At 45.4% G+C, this 26,250-nt stretch overlaps 1 protein-coding gene across 3 annotated transcripts in view; it reads left to right on the forward strand.

Annotated features, from left to right (window-relative positions):
• The window catches only part of SKB1 (SHK1 binding protein 1), a 114,971-nt gene that overhangs the window by 44,086 nt on the left and 44,635 nt on the right, over positions 1 to 26,250 (forward strand). For 2 of the 3 annotated variants that reach the window (XM_087375574.1, XM_087375573.1), the window contains exons 6-8: positions 5,690 to 5,799; positions 14,590 to 14,665; positions 14,800 to 14,886. In XM_087375574.1, coding sequence (XP_087231700.1) covers positions 5,690 to 5,799; positions 14,590 to 14,665; positions 14,800 to 14,886 — 273 coding nt within the window. The remainder of the gene's footprint in view (positions 1 to 5,689; positions 5,800 to 14,589; positions 14,666 to 14,799; positions 14,887 to 26,250) is intronic. The other variant, XM_087375575.1, reaches the window with a different exon arrangement.

The raw sequence follows: 26,250 nt of genomic DNA on the forward strand, positions 1-26,250 counted from the left end.
GGAGAAGATGACCCCCAAGTAAGTGTATGAGGATACGATCTCAACTGGTGACCCACCGAAAGTAAAAGTAAATTGCTTCCGTTGCATGTTTGCTCGAGAGGTGTTAAAGATCATGACCTTGGTCTTGCCAAGGTTGACCTCCAAATCATGTGATAAACAAAAAGCCTGCAGTGCATCCAGGTGTCGCTGGAGCCCCTCAGGTGTGGACGACAAGAGTGCCACGTCATCTGCATAAAGAAGAATCCTGATGATGATCCTGGCAAGTGAGCAACTGGTCCCTCCGAACGCCCCCATGAAAGTCTCAAGCTCATCGATGTAGAGGCTAAACAGGGTCGGTGATAAGGGACAACCCTGTTTGACTCCTATGGTACTCAAGATCTCATCTGTCCAACCTGCGTCTGTCCGAACTCGGTTTGAGACTCTCTCATACAGTGCCATGACTGCCCAGATGATCTCTTGATCAAATCCCAGTGTTTGTAGGCGTGTGATGAGACGAGCTCAAGGTACTGTGTCAAAGGCTTTGCGGAAATCCACAAAGCAGCAATATACCCTCTCCTTCCGTGATCTAGCCTCCTCAATGACACTCCTGAGTGTGAGTATGTGATCCATAGTCCCATCTTCTCGCCTGAAACCGGCCTGACCCTCTGCTCTGAGCCCTCTCATCTCTGCGAACAGGCTGACCGACGCATCCAATACAGTTGCATAGATCTTGGACATCACATGTCCAATCATGATAGTCCTGTAGTTACTCGGGTCCATGGGATGCCTTGCCTTGTGGATGGGGGTGATGGTGTTGAGTGTCTAGGTGCGGGGGAAGCCAAGGCAAACAACGTCATTGAATAGCTTTGCTAGGATCAGGGCTAACGTGAGCATAGGTAGCAGGTAGCAGGAAGGAGGAGGGAGAGTAGATAGGATTAGATGTCACATCAAAAGTGCCCAAATACATCAGAGGATGGTACTTATATAGTACCCCTTAGCTATTTAGACCCCTCTATCTAGCAAACACCCCCAAATACTAATTATCCTAACCCCCACTAGCTTGACCCACTTTTGGCCTTCATCACAAACCATCCCCGCTCAATATAATTTTGTCATCAAAATTGCAAGTGATGGTTGAACTCCAAAACTTCCTGCTGTAGAATAAACATGTTCCAATGTGCGGGCCACCTTCCATAGATGTCATGGCACCTCCTGGGTCATGCAGGCGTTGATCCCACTTAGCATGCCCATCATCAATAAGCTCCACAATCATATAGCCATTGCTCATCTCCATGCCATTGCTCATCTCCATGGAGTCTACTTTGCACACCCCTTTATGCCTTGCTGTCGCTTTCTGCCTACATTGGGAGCATTCATTGCTTTTCCATATATCCACTGCATCTCTGGCTTTGTTATCTTGCCCAAATGCAACAAACTGAAAATCATCTTCATTATAGATGCTATATTCAGGCTCAAACAGTTCCAAAAGTTCTTGTGCTTCCTCAACATTTCAGGGATCTTCAATCCTCACATGTAAGGCCTTCAACCCCAGGCTGGACCGCTGTATTTTCCTTATAACCCCATGACACCCATGAGGTCTTTGAAATCTGCATGTGTGTAGGGCTTCCAAGATGAAATCCTCATCTTCAACCAAGCTTGGACATGATGTATGCTATCATAAAGAATCTTGCCCTCATTATCCATTGGATAAAATGTGAGATCTCCTTTGAATCTATGGTCTGCCAAAATATCATTTGAGTTTGTGCCACACACTTGTCCAACCAAGCTACTGCCATAATGCAAGAAAGACAAGTTATCCCTGACTTCAGATGGTACACCCACATAGGCATGGTGCTGTTTTGACAAGGCATCATCTTGGGCTGCAAACTCATGTACATATTGGGCATGTGGCGTCCTTCCACATAAATCTGTCCAGGCTGCGCTTGAGGTTGTCCAGACTCTATGTAAAGCCTACTATCTGATTGAGATCGAGACCAACTCCTCTCACATGCATTTTGCTGAAACAGAGCTGAGAAATAAGTGCTGGAGGGATATGCTTCCCCAAAAGCATCCACATGAGGTTGGGATACACCAAATGGCGGTAGTGAATAGGTCTCTATCCCCTGCATGTAACTCAAGGATATCACTCACTGGTGGAAGTCTCTGGCAGAAATTTCCCATGGGCAAGATCATAGTGGACTGTTGACTAATAGGCTTTCCACAGATGGAAGGACGTGGCTGGTTGTGTAATAAGTTCTCTGCCCTTTGCCCAAAATGCACCTTGTGTGGGGTAACAATGAAATTCCCATGCATTAGTGTGCCTTGGTGCTCTGCTGACAAGGATGCAGCATTATCGTGCCATATGAGATCACCACCCTCAGGAAGAGGCCCTTTGTTCTTCATGATCCTCAACTTCTGTTGTTGCCTCATCCCCAACTATAGACTTACCCTGGTCTCCTGCAATAGCACTTCCATGTGCTTTCCCATGAAGTTGCATATCTGCATTACCTTTCTTCTGTGCACTAATGTACTCCTGGGGACAATAAGTATTTAGACCAATGTGGTTGTGCAAGGGTTGATTGTCATCAATATTATGATACCCATTTGCAAAACAGTCATAACAGCGATCTTCCTTTTGCTGTGCATTATCTTCATAACTTTGGCTGTCATTTTCAGGTTGTACCATGTAGATGCCGCTTTTGTCATTGGCAATGGTCATGAACATATAAAAATCAGCTGTAGGGCTCTGCCATCTGGCATTATCCCTGCAATCCACATGCTTGGTCAGGTTTCCATCCCCACCATAAGTTCAGTCCTAGATGAATGCATCTCTGTTGTGTGCTTCATATACATGTCATATAACTTAAAGAGCTCAAATTTTGATTGCCCTTTGAAAACTATCCCCTCAAATTTTGCAAGTGCCAATACATGGCAACAATATTTTTGATGTGCTGTACACAGCATGAGGACATCCTTCCAAAGTTTTCCTCTGCATTTATAACACTCCTGTGTGATGCTGTTGTTCCCCTTATGGCTGCTAAGTGTAGGAGGTAGAACTCCCACGTATACTCACTTAGTGAGCAGTAGCAAAGGGCATTATTCATGTGGCCATATTACCCATTGTCATGCTCCTGACTGCGTTGTGATACAGCTTCCGGGATCAAACTGTCATGCATATCTTGTTCTTGCTGCCCAAGCTGCTTCTCGTCATGCATATCTTGTTCAAGCTGCTCTTTGTCACTGTGGGTAAGTTTACTTTGGCATCCCTTTCTGTGGTTTATGGAGATCATACAATGCTGGATACTCACCTCCTCCTCAAAAACTTTGTCCTCAAAGTTTGCATGCCTAGAAGGATCAAGTGTACATCTTTACTTTGCTGGTCAACATCTGCATCTTGATTCCTATTAAAGACTTGCTCATCATTGCTTGGCTCATCATCTAACTTTTCATCCATCAGGCCTGCTTCTTTGTCACTGTCAGGTAAGCATTTTCCATCACCCTGCATAGAGGTGTTAGTATGCTGAAGTGCCAGGGCCTCATCCTGATCAAAGTTTTGTTCCTGCAAACTGATATAACAGCCCTCTTTTTATTTCTGTCCATATTTGCCTCCATCATGTGGGCTGCTCTTTTTATCTAAGCGGCTATCTCCAAAAATCCCATTTGTATTTGCAACTGTAATCGCCTGGAAATAACCAGTTTTGTGTCATGCATACAAAGGCACTAGCTTTGAAGCGTGATTTGGCTGTGTACGAGTGAGAGGCATAGGATGGATGGGCTGCATTGGCTGTGTTACCAGCATTGGCATACGTGCATTCTCCTCAGATATTGCCTTTGCAATCACACCTCTAGGCATCATAGCTCCAAAAACAAGTGGCTGCTTTATGGCATTTGTATTTCTACTTTTAGCATGGAATGACCCCACGAATGACAACTCTGTCGGTTTTAACAGCTGAATGTGTAAGGTACAACCACCGTCATATATATTGCGACCTTGCAAAGTGTTTTGTGCTTGCAATGCACTGGCCCACGAGGCAAAGTGTATTTCAGCTTGGAGACCACCTGAAATCTGATGCATGATAATCTTATCAATAAGCCCAAACGGAAAAAATACTTGATGCAACACATCCAATGTAATGGGGTACAACAGATGATGGATGTTGATCAGAAGGATTCCCTTGGGCTGTGAATCTTCCTCCTGTTGAAGCTGCCCTAAGCTTCCTGCATACTGCTCAAAGCCTTGCATAAGCTGCCCTCTAATTGAACCCTAATTAGGTTAATTTAACTGACCAACTAACCTAACCTAGCTAAACCCCACCTAAATAACCAGACCTACCAACCTAACTTTACCTAACTAACCCAACTCAATCGATTAGCCTAACCCTAACCTAACTAGCACCTGTTAGTTTGTGACCTTGTAGGCTAAGGTGTTTGCAGGGCGGCGGAGCAGAAGGTGCTAGTTAGGTTGGAACATGTTGGACGGAACCTGTTGGACAGAGAGGGGATTCAAGGCGACGGCCGATGCTCAGTAGGGCTCCATGCGAAGGTCGACAGGATTGGCTGGCTCATAGCTTTCTGAGAAGGGTGATGGGCGGGGTGAGACGCGCCCGCGTGAAGATGCGACGTGAGCAGTGATGACGACGATGCATATGGGAGTGCTGGTTGCTCACATCTTCCAGCCTGGGGATTGGCGCTCACGATTTTTTCTCTGTAGAAAAAGTTTTGATGCCCCTTTGCCTTTGATGCAATTCTCTTGTTCAAATGACTAGAGGTCTCTCTACTCTTGCTGAAAGGCTGCTAGACCTTCGATGAATGCTTTTGTTCTTCTTCTTTTTTTTGTTCAATGTAGCAGGTCGGGTCACACTCGATTCTCAAGGCTTTGTAATGTATACAGTTAACGCTTGTGTACGGGTTAGGTAGCAGTGACGTGGGCGGTAAGCGTTGGTGAACTAGGTCCAAGAACGGGCTCTGATACCAATGTAGTGAAGGGGGGAAAGGCAGATTTGGAGATGGGGAGAGAATAGCAAAGGAAGGGAGGAGAAGAGAGGAGAAGGGGAAGGAGAGAGGAAGAGAGAGAAGGATGAGGGGGTAGAGAGATAGAGAGAGGGAGGAGAGAGAGTGTGAGCGTAGGCAGCAGGTAGCAGGAAGGAGGAGGGAGAGTAGATAGGATTAGATTTCACATCAAAAGTGTCCAAGTACATGAGAGGATGGTACTTATATAGTAGTACCCCCTTCACTATTTAGACCCCTCTATCTAGCAAACACCCCCAAATACTAATTATCCTAACCCCCACTAACTTGACCCACTATTGGCCTTCATTACACTTTGGATCAATTATTTACTTCATAGGCTGCATGCATAGATGGATGCGCATAAACTATGCAGGCCTGCGTATGATTTTGTAAACCGTTTGTGTTCTTTCGTGTTTTGTAAAGACATCTATAAATGTGAATGGCTATGTCAGTGCAGACCTGTATGCATGGGCCTCTGCATCTTTTTCCCCGGAAAATAAAATTTATCCTTGATAGCCTGTGAAGGGTAGTTTTGTCTCTTGGTTTAAACTAGAATGCAGAAAACCTTAAAGCATAGAGTAGCATAACCGTGAAGATATTTTAATGTGCTGTTATGACAGAAAAATGGCTCGCAGCTATTGTAATGGGATTCTTGAATTTTTCTGTTGTGACACAATACATTTTCAAATGATTGCAACAGAGGAGAGATTCTGTGACAGGGAAGCCTGTTAGCGACTCATGGGAGTGGTGGAACTTGTTCCGTTTGCTATGTGAACACCATAGTCATCTTTCTGTCGCCCTTGATATTACGTACGTGTCTGTCCTCTTTTGGGTTTATCTGCATTTGACTTTTATTAAAAGCTGTCTGCCATCTTTTAAAAAGTCAAACATCATTATCTGGATCTGTTTTAAAATGTACTGCAAATGATAAATGATTTAAGCTTCTGCAAAAAGCTCGAATGCCTATAAAGGAGACTGAACAGAGGAAAAACTCACCAGACAGCGCTAAAATGAACCATTGATTGGACTTGAGACCCAAAGTTGTAGGTTGAGTGGGTCAATTGCTTATGTTTTGAAGTGTTTTTCACACTTCAACCTCGGATATGCCAGTTCGGGATGCCTTTCTTACAACGATGTAATCCGTTGCAGTGTATTATGGAAGCTTTCAGGTATCAAACTGATCCAATATAGGAACTACTGACCTGCCAGCATCAAGGATCAACCCACACCTGGCGAGAGCTGAATTTCAAACTCATGCAGAATATTTCTGAGGCTTACTTGTCTTCCTTTTGGTGGAGACAGGAGTTGCACTAATGTTGTAGAAGCCCTTAGTAAGACTGGCAACTTTGCTCATAGGTTGAGAAATTCACTTTTACATGTTGTAAGCTATGCCGATAGCAGTGATACCTATGTTAGTATACTGTGTTCAGCAGGATTTGGATTCAAAAGACAAAGATATGTGGTCACAACCAGAAAGGAAAGAAGTAACGAAAGGCTATGGTTAGATCGTAATCTCTCCTTATATGCTACACACAAGCTCCCTTTCTCACATCAATTGCAGGATTTATTTGTTAGCAATTCCAACCTTGGTGGTATGTGTTGGTAGGCTAGTTGGGTGGCCACGGAAGATACCTACAGTATGGCAATAATTCATGGCTCTAGACCCATATGTTAGTCAAAAGTGTAGCTTAGTATTAGAGGAGTGAATCAGGGAGAGGCTTGGAGAACATGGCTGTGACAATTGCATCTTTTGGTAATTCCAATTCTCTGATTATACAAGTATGCTCTTGTTTCTTGTCAAGACGTGTTCCTTGCTAATCCACGATTATGTAATCTCCCTCGATTGTATGCTTTTGTTTATATAAGTGTAGCTTAGTAGTATTAGAGTAGTTAGGGCGAGGCTTCGAGAAAATGGCCATGACAACTGCTTCTATTTGTACTTCCAATTCTCTGATTATACAAGTATTCTCTTGTTTCTTGTTGAGACCTGTTCCTTGCTAATCCACGATCATGTAATCTCCCTCGATTGTATGCTTTTGTTTAAAATAGCACATAGCTAAGCTTTTGCATGCAAGGTACCTACATTATGGCAATAGTTCATGGGCTCTAGCCTTGTCTATTAGTCAAAAGTCTAGCTTGGTGCTAGAGTAGCTGGTGGAGTGATTTTAGAAGTAAATCAAGGTGAGGCTTTGAGAAATGGTGCTGACAACTGCATCTATTTGTACTTTTACTTTGTCGATAATAACACATACTCCCTCTTTTTTTTTGGGTTGAGATCTGTTCCTTTTTAATCCGTCATCATATAGTCTCCTCTGATTGTATGCATTAGCTTTAATGGAGCACATTTTGCATGCTTTTAAAAGCTTGAAATAGTTGCTGAATTGGCAGGTTCTGGACATGGGAAGCTCACAAACGATGGCTTAAGGAGGATGTTCTGGGTTATGTGTGGATTGCATGGCACTTCCGATATGATGCAGGAACAAGAAACTAGGTGGCAACAGCTTCTCTCCTGGTCCAGCTCCAGCAACAAGACACATTGCAAACCCATATCTACACATAGGCTAGATGAATGGAAAGGGCACTTGTTATCCATTAGCAACACTAGGTTGGGGATGCATGTAGGACGAAAAGGGAAGGCTTTGATGCCAATTGAAAGACACAAAAGAATAGGAGAGAGCAGAGAAACTAGACACGGGTGTATTCGAGTTTGAACCATCAGCTGAAGAAAACAAAAGTAGACTTGCATATATCCCTAGGAAATCAAATGAACCTGCATTACCACACTTGCATATATTGCTAGGAAATCAAATGAACCTGCATTACCACACCTTGGTGAAATTGATTAGGCAATCTAATAGGATTTAATACTATCATTAGCATGATGGGACTCTTGAGTACTCTAAGCTCGCTTACATGAATGATCGAAACTAGTTGAGGTGCTTATTCATAGATACCTTGTGGCGTACAAGGGTGTTTTAAGGGGGCTTTGTTTTATAGGTCTTGGGTGAGAGAGTGCAGCCCTAAAATAATGATGCCATGTGTGTTTAAAAGGAGATGATGTATCCCTTGTGAGCAGCTATCCAAATACCTTAGCAAGCAATCGGGGATTTTAAGGCTCTACTTTTATCAACCACGTTTTTAATTGCGATCCAATGCTTGATAGAATGACCACATGGAAAGATGGGCTCTTATTTTGGTAAACTCCATTTCATAAGCCAGTTCATTTGAGGAAAAGCACTCATATGTTGTGTTGTGAAACCCACGTTTACTTTCCAACAGAGCACTGTCACGAGGACATGAAACTTTGGGACTTTTGATTTGCGACTCCCGCAATTTGCGCGACTGCCTTGAGCCTCTGGGACGCGAGCGTCCGGCCATGGGGCGGGACTTGGGGAATTAAAATTCCTCCCTTGGAAATAGTGAATGTGCACCCAGTTACTAGGCAATTAATTCTTAGGGCCAAAGTGTGCAACAGGGGGGGCCAAAAGAGTGGTGCAATTAAAAATTGCTATTTTTAGCACATGACTACAAAAGGGGTTCAGAGCTCTTATTTTGGGTTTAGTTGGCCAAATAAATTTCAGAGGAGCCAAATCATTAGTTGAGAGCTGCCAGAGCCTGCTAGATGCTGCTGGAGCAAAATCGCTTTTTACTAGGAGCTTCTAGAGCCTGCCAGGGAAAATCGTCATTTGCCAGGGCCAGTTCCAATGCATCCAGGGCCTGCCATAGGAAATCGCCCCTGATTTAGGAGCCTATTGCAGGTTGTGATTTCTATCAGTGATTTCACTTCTAGGTCCTCCGGGTTGTGCCAGGTGACTACGTCTTGTCCTGGGTCTGTTTCCAAGTGTTTTCAGGCTGTCCAGGCTCTGCAGAAAAGATTGCGATTTGATTTCTGGAGACTTCCGGGTGTTGTTGCTGATTTTGGTAATTTTCCAGGCGTAGGTGTTCGCTTCTAAGATGCTTTTGGGGCTGTGCCAGAGCAGAATCAGCTTATCTCCGTAGGATCTAGGGTTTTCTAGCACGGGTGACCTTTCTTCTATGGATACTGGGTAGAAGAAGGCTTTTCTTTGCCTGCGTTTTCCGTTCCCTGATTGGTTGCTGGCTAGTTATTGTGTTTGGGTTCCTTTCCTTGCGAAGAAAGGTTGATTTATGCTGTTGGGCAGTGGCCAGGGAGGCTATAGATTGAGGCAATCCATTTGGAAGAGCTTTGTCGGTTGATTGCACCAGAGTTTGGCTGTTGAGGGCTTTTCTCTTACAGTTGTTCAGCCGTGTCTAGCTGGTTGGGCAATTGGTTGTGCAATTGCAGGTGTGGCACAGACAGTGGATGCTTTTGGGGTCTCTGTTGCATGCTTTGGTTGGCTGAGGATATTGGATTGTCTAGTGATTGGATGCCATTCACAGTTTGAAGTTGAACAGGGAATTACAGGGTGGGCTGGACGGGGAGTTTGCGGGCATTGGTTTGCTTGTGGTGCAGCTTCCCAGAGACCTTTGTAATCAGCCACTTGGCTTCAAATGAATGTTAAATAAATACCGCAAGGGGCGCCAACGTTTGGGGTCAATCGGTGTCCTTGTTTCTTAGTAGGAGCGCTCTAGCTCCCTTGTGATTTGTTTTGTGGTGCATATTTACTTGTCAATTTACTGTGTATGCTGTAATTAAGTGGATCCTACCACCCTTTACGTTGTTGAGGCTGGTTTCAGTGGCTCCATTGCCGGGATCCACCTAACTTCTTTAAGAGGGGAGCCTATGGTTAGCTTGGTGCAAGTCTAGCAGACTAGGTGAAGAAGACAACATACTATTCAGTAAATATGCCACACAGGGAGAGATCTGTGAGCCTTACTGAGGAGGAGCAAGAGCATATGTCTCAGTCTCTTGGTGGTGACCAGGGTGCAGGAGAAGAGACCCGGCATGTTGCAGAGCATCAGGATGATCGGACGGATGAAGAGGATGTGGAACTATTCAAGGCATAGATGCAGAGTTTTATGAGTGCTTTCACGCTGTTCACACAGGATCCTCGCTTCCAGAAGATGATGAACTTAGGTGTGCAGCTGAAGAAAAGGAAGCCCGAGGATGGGGATAGGAATGTTGAAGCTAACAAGCGACCACATGTCAGCTTTCAGGATCAGCCCTTTCAAATCCCCTATGGTCAGCAACAGTCTAATATGATTCTGGGGCCGACTCAAGGTAATAATTTTCAGTCCATGGTTTCCGGACAGCAAGGAGTTTTGGCAAACCTGGTTCAGCCATGTTATTTTGGTGGTGGTTCAGTGTTTCAGGCTATGGTCAGCCCTCAAATCCAATTGGTATGCTTGCTAGTCAAACAGTTGGGTTTCAGCCTAGCTAACAGCCCATGGGACAGAACATGATGTATGCAAATGTTGGAGCAGCCCCAGGGCTTCAAATAGGTATGCCTAATGCAGCAACATGTAACCTTGCTTTGGGAAATATGAAAAATTTGGGTGCTGGTCTGAATAATACAGCTTTTCCCAATGCTAGTAGTGTGGGGGATAGAGTGAGTGCTGCTGTCCCTTTTGCTCAAGCACCTGTTCATGACAATTTGGCACCTCAAGGCAAGTTGAAGGACTTTAAAGAGGTAGGTGCAGCCGTGAAATTTGAGACATTCAGTGGGATGCATGATAAACTTAAGGCCTTGACCTTTTTGCAGCAGTTCGATGCAGCTTACACAAGAGGGAATTTTACAACGTCATCCAAGGTACGCTGGGCTGCTAGTTTTCTAAAAGGGAACGCACTTCAGTGGTGGACCACTATGCTTATGCAAAACACCGCACCAAACACGTGGGTAGGTTTCAAGCAAGTGTTTTCAGCTGCGTGGCTTACCACGACTTTTGAAGTGGATATCATGACTGCTTGGCATGAGCTGAATTCCATTAATTGCCGCAATTTAGAGGAGTAGTTTTGGGCAGCTTTGTTGCCCGTTAGCTCCTACCGGCTTGTTCCTTTCACTGAGCAGGTTGAGAAATATTGTTGCGTGCTGCCTAAGGAGTTGAGAGACTACTGCACAGACTAAAGTTTCCAATATGTCTTAACTTATCGAGAATGCTAGCACGGCATATGCTTTGATGTAGGGGAGGACTTCTGGGTTCAAAGGTGGTTAGAAGCAGGAATCTAAGAATGGATCTTGCGGGGTTAAGTCTAATAGAAAAGCTAATCGTCAAAGGGATGAACGTAATCGTTTGTCTCCAGAGGAATGACACGCTTTATATGAAGCTGGCAAATCTTTTATTTGCAAAGAGGAGGGACATCGGTCTAGAGATTTGTCCCAACCATAAGAGGAAGGAGCCGGCTAGTCACACGGATGAGCCACGGAATGTTCCAAGGGCAAGAGTTCTTAATTTCACAGCGGGGTATTTACGGCTGATTTTGTATAGCATCGTATACAGGTACTTGTAAAAGGAATTTTGTATGGCAGAGTGTGCCACTCTTTTTGGCATCCGATTCTAGATTATGTATGTTATACGGTTTGCAGGATGGTGTTTTCCCTGCTACTTTTGGATGCTCTTTTGTCATGAGGTTTCAACAAAATGAGATTGCTATTTTTGTCATGAGGTTTCGACAAAAATAAGAATGCTATTTTTGCCATGAGGTTTCGGTAAAATATGCATGTTATTCTTGTCATGAGGAACAAGATGGGAATGCTCTTTTTTGTCATGTGGTTTCGACAAAAAGAGAATGGATTCCCCTAGATTTTGGTTCTGGATGCACAATTCTTGGAAGTGGTCTATGTCGTGCATTGTTGGCCGTGATGTACGTGGTGTACTAGTCACAGTGGGTGTACTAGTCGTTTGGTTTGCAATGCTATACGTATTTGTTATCTGCAGCTCTACAAATTGTATATGCATTGTTGGTGATCTATTAGTGGCATGGTTGGCTGTCCACTCAGATTTGGATTTGATATCTCAGGTACCTCGGATGTTCATGATGTACCACTAGTGTGGGTTTGAAGAGATGGCCATAGGTGGGTAAAGCATGCATGAACTATCCCTGGGAAGTACGGTCTGAGTATCTATGTGCATGCATTAAGTGTTTACATATGCTCATGATGTACTACTCGCATTGGGTCCTTAGGGATGGCCATACGTGAGGTGGATTGGACATCGTGGGGAGCATATTGTTTGTGAATGCATGTATGCATGTATGTGGAATGTTTGCTTGTCTTTTGCCTAACAAACATTGTATTGCTTCCACTTGGTTTTCTTTTGCAGGTAATTTTTGGCAATCGAGGACGTTTACCTTCTTTCAAGAGGGGGATTTGTCGAGAGGACGTGAAATTATGGGACTTTTGATTTGCGATTCCCGTAATTTGCACGTGACTTCCTTGAGTCTCTGGGGCGCGAGGGTCTGGTCATGGGGCGAGACTTGGGGAATTCAAATTCCTTCCTTGGAAATAGTGAATGTGCGCGTAGTTACTAGGCAATTAATTCTTAGGACCAAAGTGTGCAACAGGAAACCCATTGCCCAACCATCTAGACATGGCTGAACAATTGCAAGACAAAGCCCTTAACAGCCAAACTCTGGTGCAATCAATCGACAAAGCTCTTCCAAACGGGTTGCCTCAATCTATAGCCTCACTGGCCACTGCCCAACAGCATAAATCAACCTTTCTTCGCGAGGAAAGGAACCCAAACACAATAACTAGCCATCAACCAATCAGGAAACGGGAAAAGCAGGCAAAGACAAGCCTTCTTCCACCCAGTATCCACAGAAGAAATGTCACCCAGGCTGAAAAACCCGCGATTTTTCTCCAGCAACACCTGGCAGGCTCTGGCAGCTCACAACTGATGATTTGGCTCCTCTAGAATTGATTTGGCCAACTGAACCCAAAATAAGAGCTCTAGGCCTTTTTGTAGTCCTGTGCTAAAAATAACAATTTTTAATTGCACCACTCTTTTGGTAGACTGAGAGTCTTTTGGAAGTGCATATAACATCTTTGAGAACACTGAAGATATGGAGAGAGTACACACAGATATCTTGCCAAATGAAATCTCATAAATAGAGTAATGCATAAGTACAAAATATAGCCAGAAACTGTGGCAACACCTTCAGCAAACAAGCGCTGAGGTAAGCCACCAGGAACAGGCTCTGTTTGCTGATCCTAGTGGGTAGATCTGCCCCTTTGTGAGCTCCTGGACTGTTCAAAGACTCCTGAACTGTCTGCAGGACACAAGCACTCTCCTATGCTCTCCAACAGTCTGCTGGTCTGCACCAAGGAGGAGGCTGATTTTCCCTGAGGGACCCTTTTATATGGCTGCAAAGCCCCACCTGTTCACATGGTCTGTGAGCCAACCAACTGCCCACAGACTGGGCCGACCCAGTCTCTAGCTTTCCTGCCCTACAGACCCAGATCTGGGCCCTATATAAGATCCCCTGCAGACACCTTTTTGCTGGCCCTGCACCTGCTGCCTTGTTCTGGGTCCTGCGCCTTTGCATGGCCCTTCATATCTCCACAAAATGTCCTATGCCGCTGTGCTGCCTGCTGCAGTCCTCACACTGCCCTTTTGCGGCCGTTGACAGGTGCTCTGTTGCTGCCCTGCCCCAGCCCATTGGCCCTTCTGCACAAGCCCATTGCTGGCTGATGTAGCCATATATCAGGACTTAGTTCTAATCATGAGCGCTGCCCTAAATAAATGATCTCTGTCTGCTGTCCATGTGACAGGCATCCTGCTGCCCACATGGGAGCCTCAAGCCCATCCCCCTATGGGTTCATCTACTCTTATACATACTGACATGTCAACCCCCTGAGCTCCTCATTTGGGGGCTCATAGGTGCGGCATTGACCCTATTTCACCAACACAATATATATATATATATATATATATATATATATATATATCAAAGCCAATCATACATTGCAGATGGTACATGTGAGTAATGGAGCTCACTTTGATGTAGCCTTGCAGCCTTATGATTTATCATCATCGAAATTTGATTGAGATCTAGCTGGTGATGGCATCACTGTCATATGGCTGAAGGCCACCCCTAAATTTTTGTTGAAAAAGAAAGGATACCTCTTTGGAAAGAAAACAAAGAAGAAAGGATGCCTTTTCACTTTTCATAATACATCTATGATCATATTTCCATTGCAATTCTGAGAATACCTTTGTTGATTGAAGTCATTTTTGAATTCTGAATGTCAGTGTGGTACTTTCTGTTTCAACTTAAAATTTATGTTTTTTACACTGGGTCCTGTACCATCCAGGGTTTTACACTGGGTCCTGTACCATCCAGGGTTGAAGCTCAAAGAGCTGGGAAAATAAAATGTTCCTTGGAAAATTCTTAATGTCTGCAGTAATTGAATGTGGTTAAAGAAACAAGGTGTTCCTGAAGAAGAAACCCTACCTTAAAGAACAAAGAAGTCATGCTGTTTACACTTGGACATGAAATTTGCACATTTGAAGGTTGAGGAGTTGGAGAAACAAATCCTTGTGCTACCACAGCTATAAAATGCTTTGGTATATAACTCAATTGTTTTGATTGACATCTTGGGGGAAAAGAGCATCTTGTTATAGCTCTTGTTGTGAGGAACTAAATTAGAAGAATTCAGACATTTAAAATGTAATTTACATGCTGTGTGGGTTTGTTTTTAGAGCGTCTCTACCTTCTCCAGCATCCATCAAGCGTTGGCTAGGAGAACCTGTAAAGGCAGCCATTGTGCACACAAGTGTAAGATGTTCAGAGTTGAAATTGCTTATTCTGTGCGGTAATGATAAGTGAAAGTCTTTTGTTGGTTTCAAAGCATTTGAACTGGAATGTGATATGATCCAGATGATTTTTCCTTTAATCGCTTTGTTTTACAGGCATTTTTAACAAACAAAAAAGGGTACCCTTGCCTTTCGAAGCAGCACCAAAATTTACTAGCCACCTTTTTCAATCACTCTGTTCAGGTAGAAAAGGTTCTTCCGATATCCCCCCGCCCCCCACCCCACCCATGAGAGCCATCCAGGTCAACAAAGTATTGGTTTTGGGGTCAGCACTTCTGTTTCTATGTAAGATCTGTGTCTAGTAATGTTGTTCCATCTGCATAAGTAGAAGGAAGACAAAATTATTGTTAGAATAAGGCACGGCCCCATCCCACCTCACTCCCCTTCCCAAACAGTTTATCATTAGGAGGTATTTCTTCCATTCTTGCAGTTGTCCTCACTTCTCTTCTACGTGATTATGTGCTGGATCTGGTGTAGAACAAAGTTTATCCTCTCTGGAGATTACTTCAGATCCTTACCCTCTTTGGTATTTGGGAGGTGGGGGGAAGTTTCCATTACCTTTCAGATATCATAAGGCTGCACGAGACATGTACATTATTCACATCAGCAATTCATCAAATATGGAGAATAAAATTACTTTAGAACTATAATATAAGCATAGAAGCCTTAAGCATTTTAAAATATCATGGCTAGAGAGAAATGCTCTTTGGGTTTCAATGCATTGTCGTACTACATCCTCTTGGGATAACATTTCTCCTGCAAAGTAATGCTTCTTGCTCCCCTTCATCACTCTACCTAAGAACACCATGAGTTTTAGCCTGAGAAGCAACGTTGTTCTTTTTCTTTTTGGGGGGGAGGGGGCCTGGGCAGAGGGGATGAAACTGGATGAGCAAGCATTCCAATTGTTTGTTGTAGAGGAGCTCTAATCTTGATGGAGGAGTAGCTATCGTAAGCATTGGGTGCCTTTGCTCATGCTTTATCATGGTCCTAGAGGACAAAGTATCTAGTTGTTACTAGCAGAATATGCGTACCCCTTCTTTTTTCCGGTCGACAACAGTCCCTAGGAAAATGGCATAGCTGAGACTTGCAGTGAGCCACACGACATGCGTTTGAGGCGTCGAGATCTTCCCTCCATGCTCGCTTAGGACACAGCCCCGACGGGGTTGAAGTGGCACTTATCCATCAGAGAGCTACTGTGAGGAGACCACAGTGGACCACGCAGGTTGATCGAAGTCAATGCTTTATCATGGGTTTCATTCCTCGGCAGCACCGATGATTGTTGGAGCTTTTGCTTGTCAAGACCCTTTTATCTGTTATCAGACACCTAGTGGACTTGGTTCCTCAAACAACATATAGAGGACCCTCATAGTGATAGCACATTGCAGATCTGTCTTTCTCCCCATGGGTTCACATATTTAGTATTCGTATTTGTATTTTTCTTGGGTGCAGATGCCCGCTCAATGGGTCCATCCATTCAGCTAGACCCTTCTGTCTTTCCGAGACTTTAATAAACTTCATTTCTTTCTTTGGTTTATCGTTCACAGGTAGGGTCCATATTACCAATTTTTTTTCTACTTGTAATATTTGTATCAAGTTATAGAAACATTATCAGCTGATTTTTCACCCCCTTGTTTACAACTGTAGTCAAGGGAGTATATCTTCTTCTCCCACTTCATATAATATCTGCATTCTGGCGATGGATGGCCCAAATGGAGGATGGGCTACTTGGGCAGCAGAGACGATCCAACGGAGCAGGGAGGAGCTCCAGTCCCATACTTTGCATTGTCGTGTCTCCTTTAGGCACGCAAGTGAGCATTGAGACATGACTTGGTATTCATCGAGCATCTCAGAGAGCAAGTTCTTAGGTCGCAGTGGCTAGCAGATAGGCACGAGTGCATGTGGCTGGACCTCTAGGATACTGAGACACGAAGGGTAGAGTTCTCCTACCACTCCTCTAGATCCTGCCGGGTGCAGCAGGGCGATAGGGTGACCAGACAGTCCTTTCAGAGCCCAGAACCCAGGACAGCGTGGATGTAGTTGCAGAGACTGTGTCTCATGCATTTGGACCCCTAGAAGATTCTCGAGTTGACCACGGAGTTTTATAGGTGTTTATTCTAGGCAGAGGATGAGTCTTTCTTGGTGATCATAGCCAGTGAGGCTGTCTGGGCTTAAGTTTAGACAGTGGTGTCGCAGAGCAGGAGCGGACAGCTTGAGATGCCCTTCACAGATCAGGAGCTCACAGAGGATCTAAAGGCCCTTCCCTTGCAGAAGTGCCCCGCAGAAGATGGTTTGATGCCGGCTTTCTTCAGATGCTTATGGGAGCACATCTGCACTCCTCTTCGCCTAGCTTTCTAGGAGATTTTCTATTGAGGCTGGCTCTCCCAGTCCTTGAGTCAAGGATGGATTTGTCTGATCCTGAAGGGGAGAGATAGAGCTGATTTACGTCAGTGGAAGTAGATTACGCTATTGGACACATCATGCAAGATCTTTGCCAAGGTCTTGAGCTTGCGAATGCGGCCTCATCTTGTAGATATCATACATGACACTTAGGCAGGGTTCGTCATCTAGGAACACAGTATCTTGGACAACATCTTCACTTTTTGGGAGCGAGATCGAGATCGCAGAAAGTCCCTGCTTTCTTTGTAGACTTTTAGAAGGCCTTTAACACAGTCTCACGATTTCACGTGATTAGACGACTTCAAGAGACGCAGATTCCAGGAGTCATGATTTGGGGAGTGATGAGTCTATATAAGTCAATCAGAGGGAGAGTGTGTGCCCTTGGGGCCTGTCAGATTGGGTAGAGAGCATGATAAGAGTGATGTAGGGATGCCTCCTCTCACTGACACTATTTGGACTCACGACTTTCATTGACCGCCTAGGAGATGAGGGATCATGACTTTCTTTGACTGTCTAGGAGGTGAGGGATCACTGCTGGCCGATTTGATGAGATAGATACCATCGTATCCAGATGATATAGTCCTTCTATCCTCCTCAACATCAGGTTTACAGAGACACCTAGATGTTCTAGAGGTGTTTTGTAGAGAGACACTTGACAATCAACCTTGACAAAACCAAGATTATCATTTTCAACACCTGATAGGCAGTACTTCACTGACAAAGCTTCACGTACGGAGGGAGCCATCGGAGATCATACAGTCCTATACCTACTTAGGAGCAGCCTTTGCGGGGTTAGTCTTCATGATGACCCATGTAGCGAGGGCATGACTTACACGAGGGTACGGAGCTCTAGCGGCCAGAGCGCCGGTGCTTTCATGCACATTTTTAGGGCCGTGGACATAGGGATGGCTATTTGATACATTGGTGAGGCCAACGGCCATATACATAGTACCCTTCGAGAGGGGGGGACCTCTCAGCGATTGAGTGGCGGCGTTTCGAGAGGATGCAGGTGACTATGGGATCGGGGATGATTCGGAGTAAGCCTTCAATTCCCCACCGGATCATATAGTGAGAGTTTCCCATGACAATGCTCGAGATTGATGCAATCTTCCAAGATGGTCGCCTATCTTCATCAGGTTTGGGCCTTACTTAGAGAGAGACTACCGAGGGTGGCATTGGAATCATCTATATGACTAGCTGAGAGTGGGGTTCGCATGGCCTAGTACACACACATTTCTAGACGGTTTGACAGCCAAGGTATTCAGATGGACCGTCTCCTCCCCTTTTAGTACAGCTTGGATGCCCTTGATCCCTTGGTCCAAGGGATGAGACAAATCGTATTATACGGTTGGACCTACTCGAGCTCTATACGTCATGGACTTTTTTGGGGGGGGGTGGGGGGGGATAGGAGTTTCCTACCAAGACATGGTTCTACCGCTACCACTTCTTGAGAGTGTTGGAGGATGGAGTGATTATCAAACCCTAGTATTTGGAGGACAAGCGAGTCTCACATGCCCTTAGGATTGCCATTGGACAGATGCGGGTCTTGTCCCATCACACATGTATACTTCGAGAGTAACGGGCTATGCACTTTGGGAGAGATAGAGATAGAGGAGCATTTCCTATGTACGTGTCTAGTTTACAATGAGATCCGAGGATGGTGCCATTGTCTTTTTCAGGAGGAACATGGTTTTGGGCTTGTCTCTCGATTGATTCACTTCCAGAACCAATTTTGCATTGGCCTCTATTTGATGGAGATGGGACGACATACAGAGATCGTATTGCATCATATCAGAGAGCAAGAAGGGACAGTACCGCGGGAGACAAGGGTGGATCGAACTCAGCGACATGTCATAGATTTCTACGCACTTGAGTTTGCCCCTAGACATGGCGGAGTAGAGGAGGAGGAGATAGATGACATGAGGGCAGCATGGGTCAGTGGGATGAGACGAGGAGAAGAGCGATAGCTAGAGACGCAGGAGCCACACACGATGCAGTGAACGGACCATAGAACTTACAATGGAGGTCCAATCCATCACAGCTTCACTTGGATGAGACCATCTGACCAAAGGCGTCACTCTCGATATGGCCCATCGCATAAGAGATCACGGAGACTGTGTGTAGCGGGAGATACACTATCCTCACTCTCTCTCCTGCTCAATACTAACTGCAACTGCAAGAAGATGCACTCAATACACAAAGTGATGCTCTGGGTGTGAGTGAGAAAGAAAGATATATTAACGTCTGCGGGAGGCCTTGCGGGCCTATGGGACAAAGTACGGAATCAAGTAGCTCATACAGACCACTGTGGGCCGGGGCAAAGGGCTCACTATTGCTGAGTACTAAGATGCTATACTAGTATAAAATAGAATAGCAAAGTAAAAATGCAAAATGAGAGTGACATGAAGATATCAAGTGCTCAGAGCTAGAGTCCCAAGTGCGTGGACTGGCCCTATGTATCCGATCTCCATGATGGCTCTCTGATGAGATGCAAAGAGCTCACGTATCTGCATCTATCGGGATGTCTCTTGTGGTGGTGGAGGACGTGGTCTCCTCGATCTCTGGATCCAATGGGCTATGTCAAGAGTGATGCCTCGCCTCGGTCGATCTCCCCTAAGGAGAGCTGAGATAGATCGAACCTCGATCGTGTGTGCTCTGGTCGTGTATTGCGTCAAGTAAGGTCTCTATGTCCCTCGTCTGGTAGTGCTATGTCGGCTACCTCCGTTGATCCATATATCTCTCATGTCAACTAGCTCCTTCTCCTCTGTCCCAGAGTGCCCTGGGGCCGGGTCAAATGCATAGAAATCTGTGACATGTCTCTGCACTCGGTCTACCTCGGTACCATGTGGTGCGGTGGTTCCATCCTCTTGCTCTCTAATATGTCGTAGTAGTATCTCCTTGTGCCGTCGCATCTGCATGAGGTAGAGCCCAATGTAGACCTAGTCCTGGAAGTGGATCAGTCGTGAGAGGGGCCCAAAGCCGTATCCCTCATGAAAAAGGCAGTGGTAGCGCCCTTGGATCTCATAGTAGGATGGGCAGACACACAGAAAGTGCTTCTTTGTCTCGACCGTCCCCATCGTGCACAACTTGCAAGTCCGTTGCTCTTTGGGTATGCGTGCAGCTATCCCTGTCTCGATCCTCAGCTGATGGGACGAGACCCGCATCTGTCCGATGGCAATCCTCAGTGCGTGTGAGACTCCTCTGTCCTCGAGATACTGATGTCTGATGATGAGCCCTTCTTCCGATACTCTCAGAAAATGGTCATAGTAGAGTTGGGTCTTGGTGGGGAACTCTTGGGTCCCCCCCCCCCCCCCCCCCCTTCCCAAGTGCGAGATGTGTGGAGTTGGAGGAGATCTAACCGTATGGTGTGGTTAATCTCATCTCGTGGGATCGACTCGGGCGGTGCATCCATGCTATACTGAAGCGGGGGAAGCCGATCCATGTGAATCCTGTGATTAGTGAACCATGCGGTGGTGCGTGCAAACCATGCTGTACCTGCCCCACTCTCAGATAGTCGTATGGAGGACTCTAGTGCCAGTCTCGGAAGTCTCTCACGAGGTAGGTCCCAAACTCTGTGGAGGAAAGTCACTGTCTGAAAGATGGCATCAACCTGGAGAGGGGTCATGGCAAACTTTGCCTGTACTAAGTGATGAGGGACCGAGGGCTTACTCCGAATCATCTTGGAGCCCATAATCACCTGCAGCAGCTTGAATCTCTTCCACTCTGCTGCTGAAATATCACACCCCCAAAATGGTGCCGCATACATGGCGGTCAGCCTCACTAGAGTGTCGAAAAGCGTCTCCAAGTAGTAGGGTTGGAAGTCCCTTCGCCAAGTTGCTCACATAGATGGGGTCCAGGGCGCGATCAAAGTGAACATGTACACGAGTGGGCGCGGGGGGGACCCTCTCTGTGGTTGGCAAAGTGGTAGAGATACAAAAGGCTAGGTATGAGTGATCAGCCCCGAGTGGGGGAGGGGGCACAATGAAGTCTTATATCCGTGAGGTAAAGGTCAAGGGACCCAAGAGGTAGTCCACTGTGCTTGTCCCTCCGCCATGCGGCAAACAAGTGAGACCACCGGATGATGGCCATCTCTGTAGACGATTATAAATGATCAAATCATGAACAGCCCCTAGCTCAAGTAGATGTCGTCCATACTCTTTTACTTGTGGTGCATCTTTAGAGTGTCTCACTATCTCGAGCTCAGCTGCATCTAGTTCTGGTACTACGAGGGAATTTGATGCAAAGTCTAGTAGGCCCACCTGCCTATTACCTGAGCAAGCATTGAAGTCACCAAGAAGAAGGATGTCCCCTTGCCTGGAGAATTCGGTGATATCATCCTGAATCGACTCATACGGATTGTGCCCTTCTGTGGTGACCTCACGTGCATAGGATGAGATATCTGGAGGGAAATAGCACACTGCTATAAGAATCGGTCGTGCGCCTGGTAGCTGGACTCGTATCCACATGTGTCGTGCATGCTCCTCTCTTCGTGCCACTGATATGAGAGGTCTCATGTGTGATCTAAAGAGAATAGCCACTCCCCCCGAACCCCGCATACCAGTGTCTCTCCTCGTCTCCTTCCTATGAGATGCCCTTGTATATCCTGTCACGGTGGGCAATCCTCTCTCGGGGCTCTCATGTGTCTCAGTGTAGAAGACCATATCTTTGTCAGTGTATGTCTCCAAGAACCCACCTGGATCAGACCAGAGTGTGCCATTGCAATTCCACACTGCAATTCTCAGTCCAGTTTGTGTCCCTCTGGTCCGGCACCGTCACAATTCACCGTCCTCTTTCTCTTCCTTTCCTTCCTTCTCTCCTCGGTCCTGATCTCCTCTCTGCCGGATGATCACTCTACCATCTCTGTATGCAGCCCATTTCCCTGCTTCTCTTGTTGCCATGACGTGTACCATACCTTCCCTCCGGTGTTCCTACTATAGGAGGGTGAGGTCATCGTCCACTAGTGGTGCTCCCTCGCCTCCTAGGCGGTCTATGAAAGATGTAATCTCATCAATGTAGAGTCCGAAGAGAGTTGGTGAGAGAGGGCATCCCTGTTTTACTCCGATCGTGCTCTCAATCCAGTCTCATAGGCCTCCTGGGGCACGAACTCTCCCTCTAACGGACTCGTATAGACTCACCGCTCCCCAAATCAGAACCTCATGAATGTGCATATCCTGTAGTCTCTTGATCATGCGGGATTGTGGGACAGTGTCGAAGGCTTTCCGAAGTCTACAAAACAAGCGTAGACTTTATGGCGTCTTGACCTCGCCTCCTCAATGATAGCCCTCAAGGTGAAGATGGGGTCTAGAGTGGAGTGCTGTCTCCGGAAGCCTGCTTGCCCTAGAGCACGTTGCCCATGTGCCTCTGTATGATTGCTGATCTCCCTCTCCAGTATCGATCCATTGATCTTGGCCAGTGTGTGGCCAATCATGAGAGTGCGATAGTTCCCAGTATCCATGGGGTCGTCTGCTTTGTGTATCGGTATTGTGGTGGTGGTACCCCACGAGGGTGGGAAGCCGTGACATAAGGCGTGGTTGAACATCTGTGCTAGTACCGGAGCCAAGACCATCTGTCCATGATCAAAGTGCTCAGTCCGTAGTCCCTATGGTCCTGTGCAAGAGAATCAGAGGGAGAGAAATGTAGTGGACCTCCGGAAAGGAATATATAACTGAATACAACTGTATGGAGGGGCTGGCGGTAACGCTTGGCATCTGCCTTTTTTTTCTCCGACAAGGACTTCCTTGATACTTGGGATTCATTGTTAGGCGAAAGTGCTGACGTGTCCTTTGATGCATGGGATCCCCGAAGTATTATCCAGGCCGTTGTGGCTCGATGCATGGTATCTAACTGAAACCCTCAACTGCAAACTGGAAAGAAACTAGACTACCTAGAGGAGGTGAATCCTCACTAGATCCTTGTAAAGGCTGGCTGGTCTGCTGCGGGGAAGCCTGGCTATTTCTACTCTGAAGGCTTGAAGGTCTTAGTAGTGGATGAAGAATGAGGGCCAAGGGGGCTGTGTTTACAGGCTCCCCTTGGGCCCTAAAACCTCATCCTGTCCCGAACTGCTGCTGTTTCTGAACCGCCTGTTGACGTGGCAGCAGCCTGGTCGCATGGAAGGCACCGATGTCAGCACTGCCACGTGGCAGCTCCTGCGCTGCCTGCGTGTACTCCTGCGCTGTCTGCGTGGCAGTTTGCACGGCCACGGGCTGTGGATGCCTGTGACACTACGCATCCTGGCACATCGTGGCAAAACAGATACGAGATATTTTTGCAGCTCAGAAGAGAGCCACCATGGCACCTGGCTAGGTGTTCCGACTTTGAGATTGATCATTAGCTATTAGCTTCTAGCTTTGAGCTTTAAGTTTGAGCTTAGTTTAGCATAGTACTCAGCATAGGGTCTTAGAGAGCACTTTGAAGTGGCTTGTATGAGTTACTCTGATATTGTACTTTGTCTCATAGGCCCGGGAGGCCTCCCGAAGATGGTGATACATCTTTCTTTCTTTTTTTCTCTCCAACTCCAAGAGGTACCTTCCTATTCATTTCACTGTTGTACTTTCTGTTCACTTCAGCATTATACTCCCTCCTAATAAACGGGGATACTCTAGCCCAGGCAAGTACTTTCTGTTCTGAATTACTCATTTCTGCCCTAGGGTTCGGTAAGGAGTCAGGACTAGTCTAGGATTATCTAATTGTACCGAAATAGTTAGAGTTAGTCACAGTTATGACTAGTTTTGTTTCATCTAGAGTCACTTTATGGTGATCGTACCCCTGCTATTGTGCTGATTCTTCCATGATAATTGCAGTTCCATGAGCGCACAAACTGGAGGAGCACAGAAACTTCCTTGTGGAGGGGCGCACCTTTCCAAAGTAGTGGCTAGAAGATTTTGCTTAGGGACATGTAGACGATTATCATGCAAATGCATTTAATCTTTTTTTGCATGCTTGACATCTCTTTTGTTGATGTGTAGTCGTAGTGGATGGAACCAGTAAAAAAGATATACTCATTCCTTTGTTGTGTGTAGAGTAGAGATGCTTAGATATCTAGGTGTAGAGATGATAGTGCTAGAATGCTAATGGCCAGTGTGTCCACATATGTATTTTGGAATTTATTGAACCTTAGGTATAGTGTCTGCACAATGCTGTTCAAAACCTGGGTCTGAATTCTTTTTTTTTTCCCACAAGCATGATGTTCCAAGGGATTTGTGCTCGAGGACACCTTGTAACACACATATTTTTTAATGTATAGCATGTTGGTACACACGTACACATATGCCACATACGACCTTAATGTTAGCTTTGTATTTATCAAAGATTATGGGTGCTTAGATTAGATCTTCGATAGGACACTCAAGATAAGTCCAAAAACATGTTAGGACCTAAATTGTGCAAAGGCAAATTTTTGGATCAAAAGGTCAACACGTTGACTTTTGGATTCAAAAGTCAAAGGTTGGATTTGACTAACATAGTCAACACCGAATTTTGACCATTGTGAATTGTTCGCCATTGAGACTGAAGAGGTGTATAAGACACCCAAATCATCCTTTATTATTGATTCTTTATTTTAAACATTCAACTCTGTTAAGGATGTCAATGAGCTACCTTTGTAGTAGTAGTTGTCGGACCCCATCTGCTTGTTGCCTCTTCAGCTCTTGAATATTTCCTAGTGTGTATTCTCACCATTGTTTTATTTTTGTAGTATATGCCGTTCCTCTTTAAGTGCTAGCCTTTAGCATGGCCGAGAGTATGGTACGGAGTTCTTTATAGAAACAAATACTCAGAGTCGACACGGGGTTCTTTATAGAAACAAATACTCATAGATGTCCAGATGTGCTTTCATGTAGATACAATGAGCATAAGTTTATACATTGAACTACACCCACCGTTGGGAGCTGATGATGCCAATAGAGATGTTGTAGTATCAAGTCGGTGTTGTGCATGATGGAGTGGAAGGTTTGCAATCTTGTGGATGACTATCACGAACTACATGACTAAGGGTGATTCGAGCATGGGCACTTTCTATTTGATTTTTCTTATGGTATCCATTTCGTTTTGGAAAAATAATTGACAACTTCCATCTCCATATAAACGATAACGCATTGCATTTTTGAACCCACAGAGCAGGTATCGAAAACATTTCTTAAAAAAGTTGCTTTTTTGAAGCTTATTGGGTATGGGTTGAGAGTCTAGGTCCACCCACTTGTCAGTATGGGTGGACATTGCCCATGTCATATAAACAATTATTGGGATAATGTCACAATGGTTACCCGTGTGGGTTGTAATACTAAGCCAACAATATGTTAAAACTAGGGTTGTAGCTTACAACTTGTTTAACTAGTATTTAGGGTAGGTGCCTAGTGTCATGACGAGAGAAATCTATTTCTGATCAATAGGCATTATAACATTTTACAATGATGCACCAATTGGATGGTGCAATATGTGTTTGTATTTATGATGGACACCGACCAATATTGGTATGGTGGTGAATCATTTGTGTAGGTATGTGCTATAGGAAGGGAAGGGTGCATTAGACTGCATTGAATTGTAGGTGCAAGGGTCATAGGCTAAAGGTAGGTTTAAATGGGAAGATGGAACTTGAGAGTGATCTCAAGGGACATTGATGAAGGGGTACTCCCCTTCATTGTGATAATGTGAGCGTTCTCTCTCCCACGTGGCATTCATCTCTCTTCCAGCTTGCATATAGGTAAAAAACAGAAACAAGTACTCTCACAAGGGTGCTCTTCCCCCATTGGAGGGCCAATCGGCATTCAAATTCTGCATGCATTCTTGTAAGCCTGCACTTCACATTTGGTATCCAAAGCAGCAAGATCCAATGTAGGGACGAGAAGAGAAAGGCAGGGACAATGACCAAGGTGTGCGTACATGTGACCAGTGCAGGAAAACGACACCAAGAGCAAGTTGGTAGGTCCCAGTGAGTTTTCTGAGCACGGTGAATTTTTGAATTTCTGCTCACAACCTAGAAATCAAAATCTGAGCTTTGAAATTGGAATTTGAGTTTTGCAAACAGTGAGGCCTGCAAGGAATTTCGGGCACAGCGAACAAGGTTGCATTTTGGAGGGTTTGATGCAAGGGATTTTGCTGAAAATTCTGCTCTTTGGATATAACAGAGTGTAGACCTTCGGTTTACTGAAAATA

This window comes from Dipteris shenzhenensis, chromosome 6, assembly GCF_047967505.1.
Source record: "Dipteris shenzhenensis isolate YYH24624 ecotype China chromosome 6, Dip_SZ_1.0, whole genome shotgun sequence".
Taxonomy (NCBI): Eukaryota; Viridiplantae; Streptophyta; class Polypodiopsida; order Gleicheniales; family Dipteridaceae; genus Dipteris; species Dipteris shenzhenensis.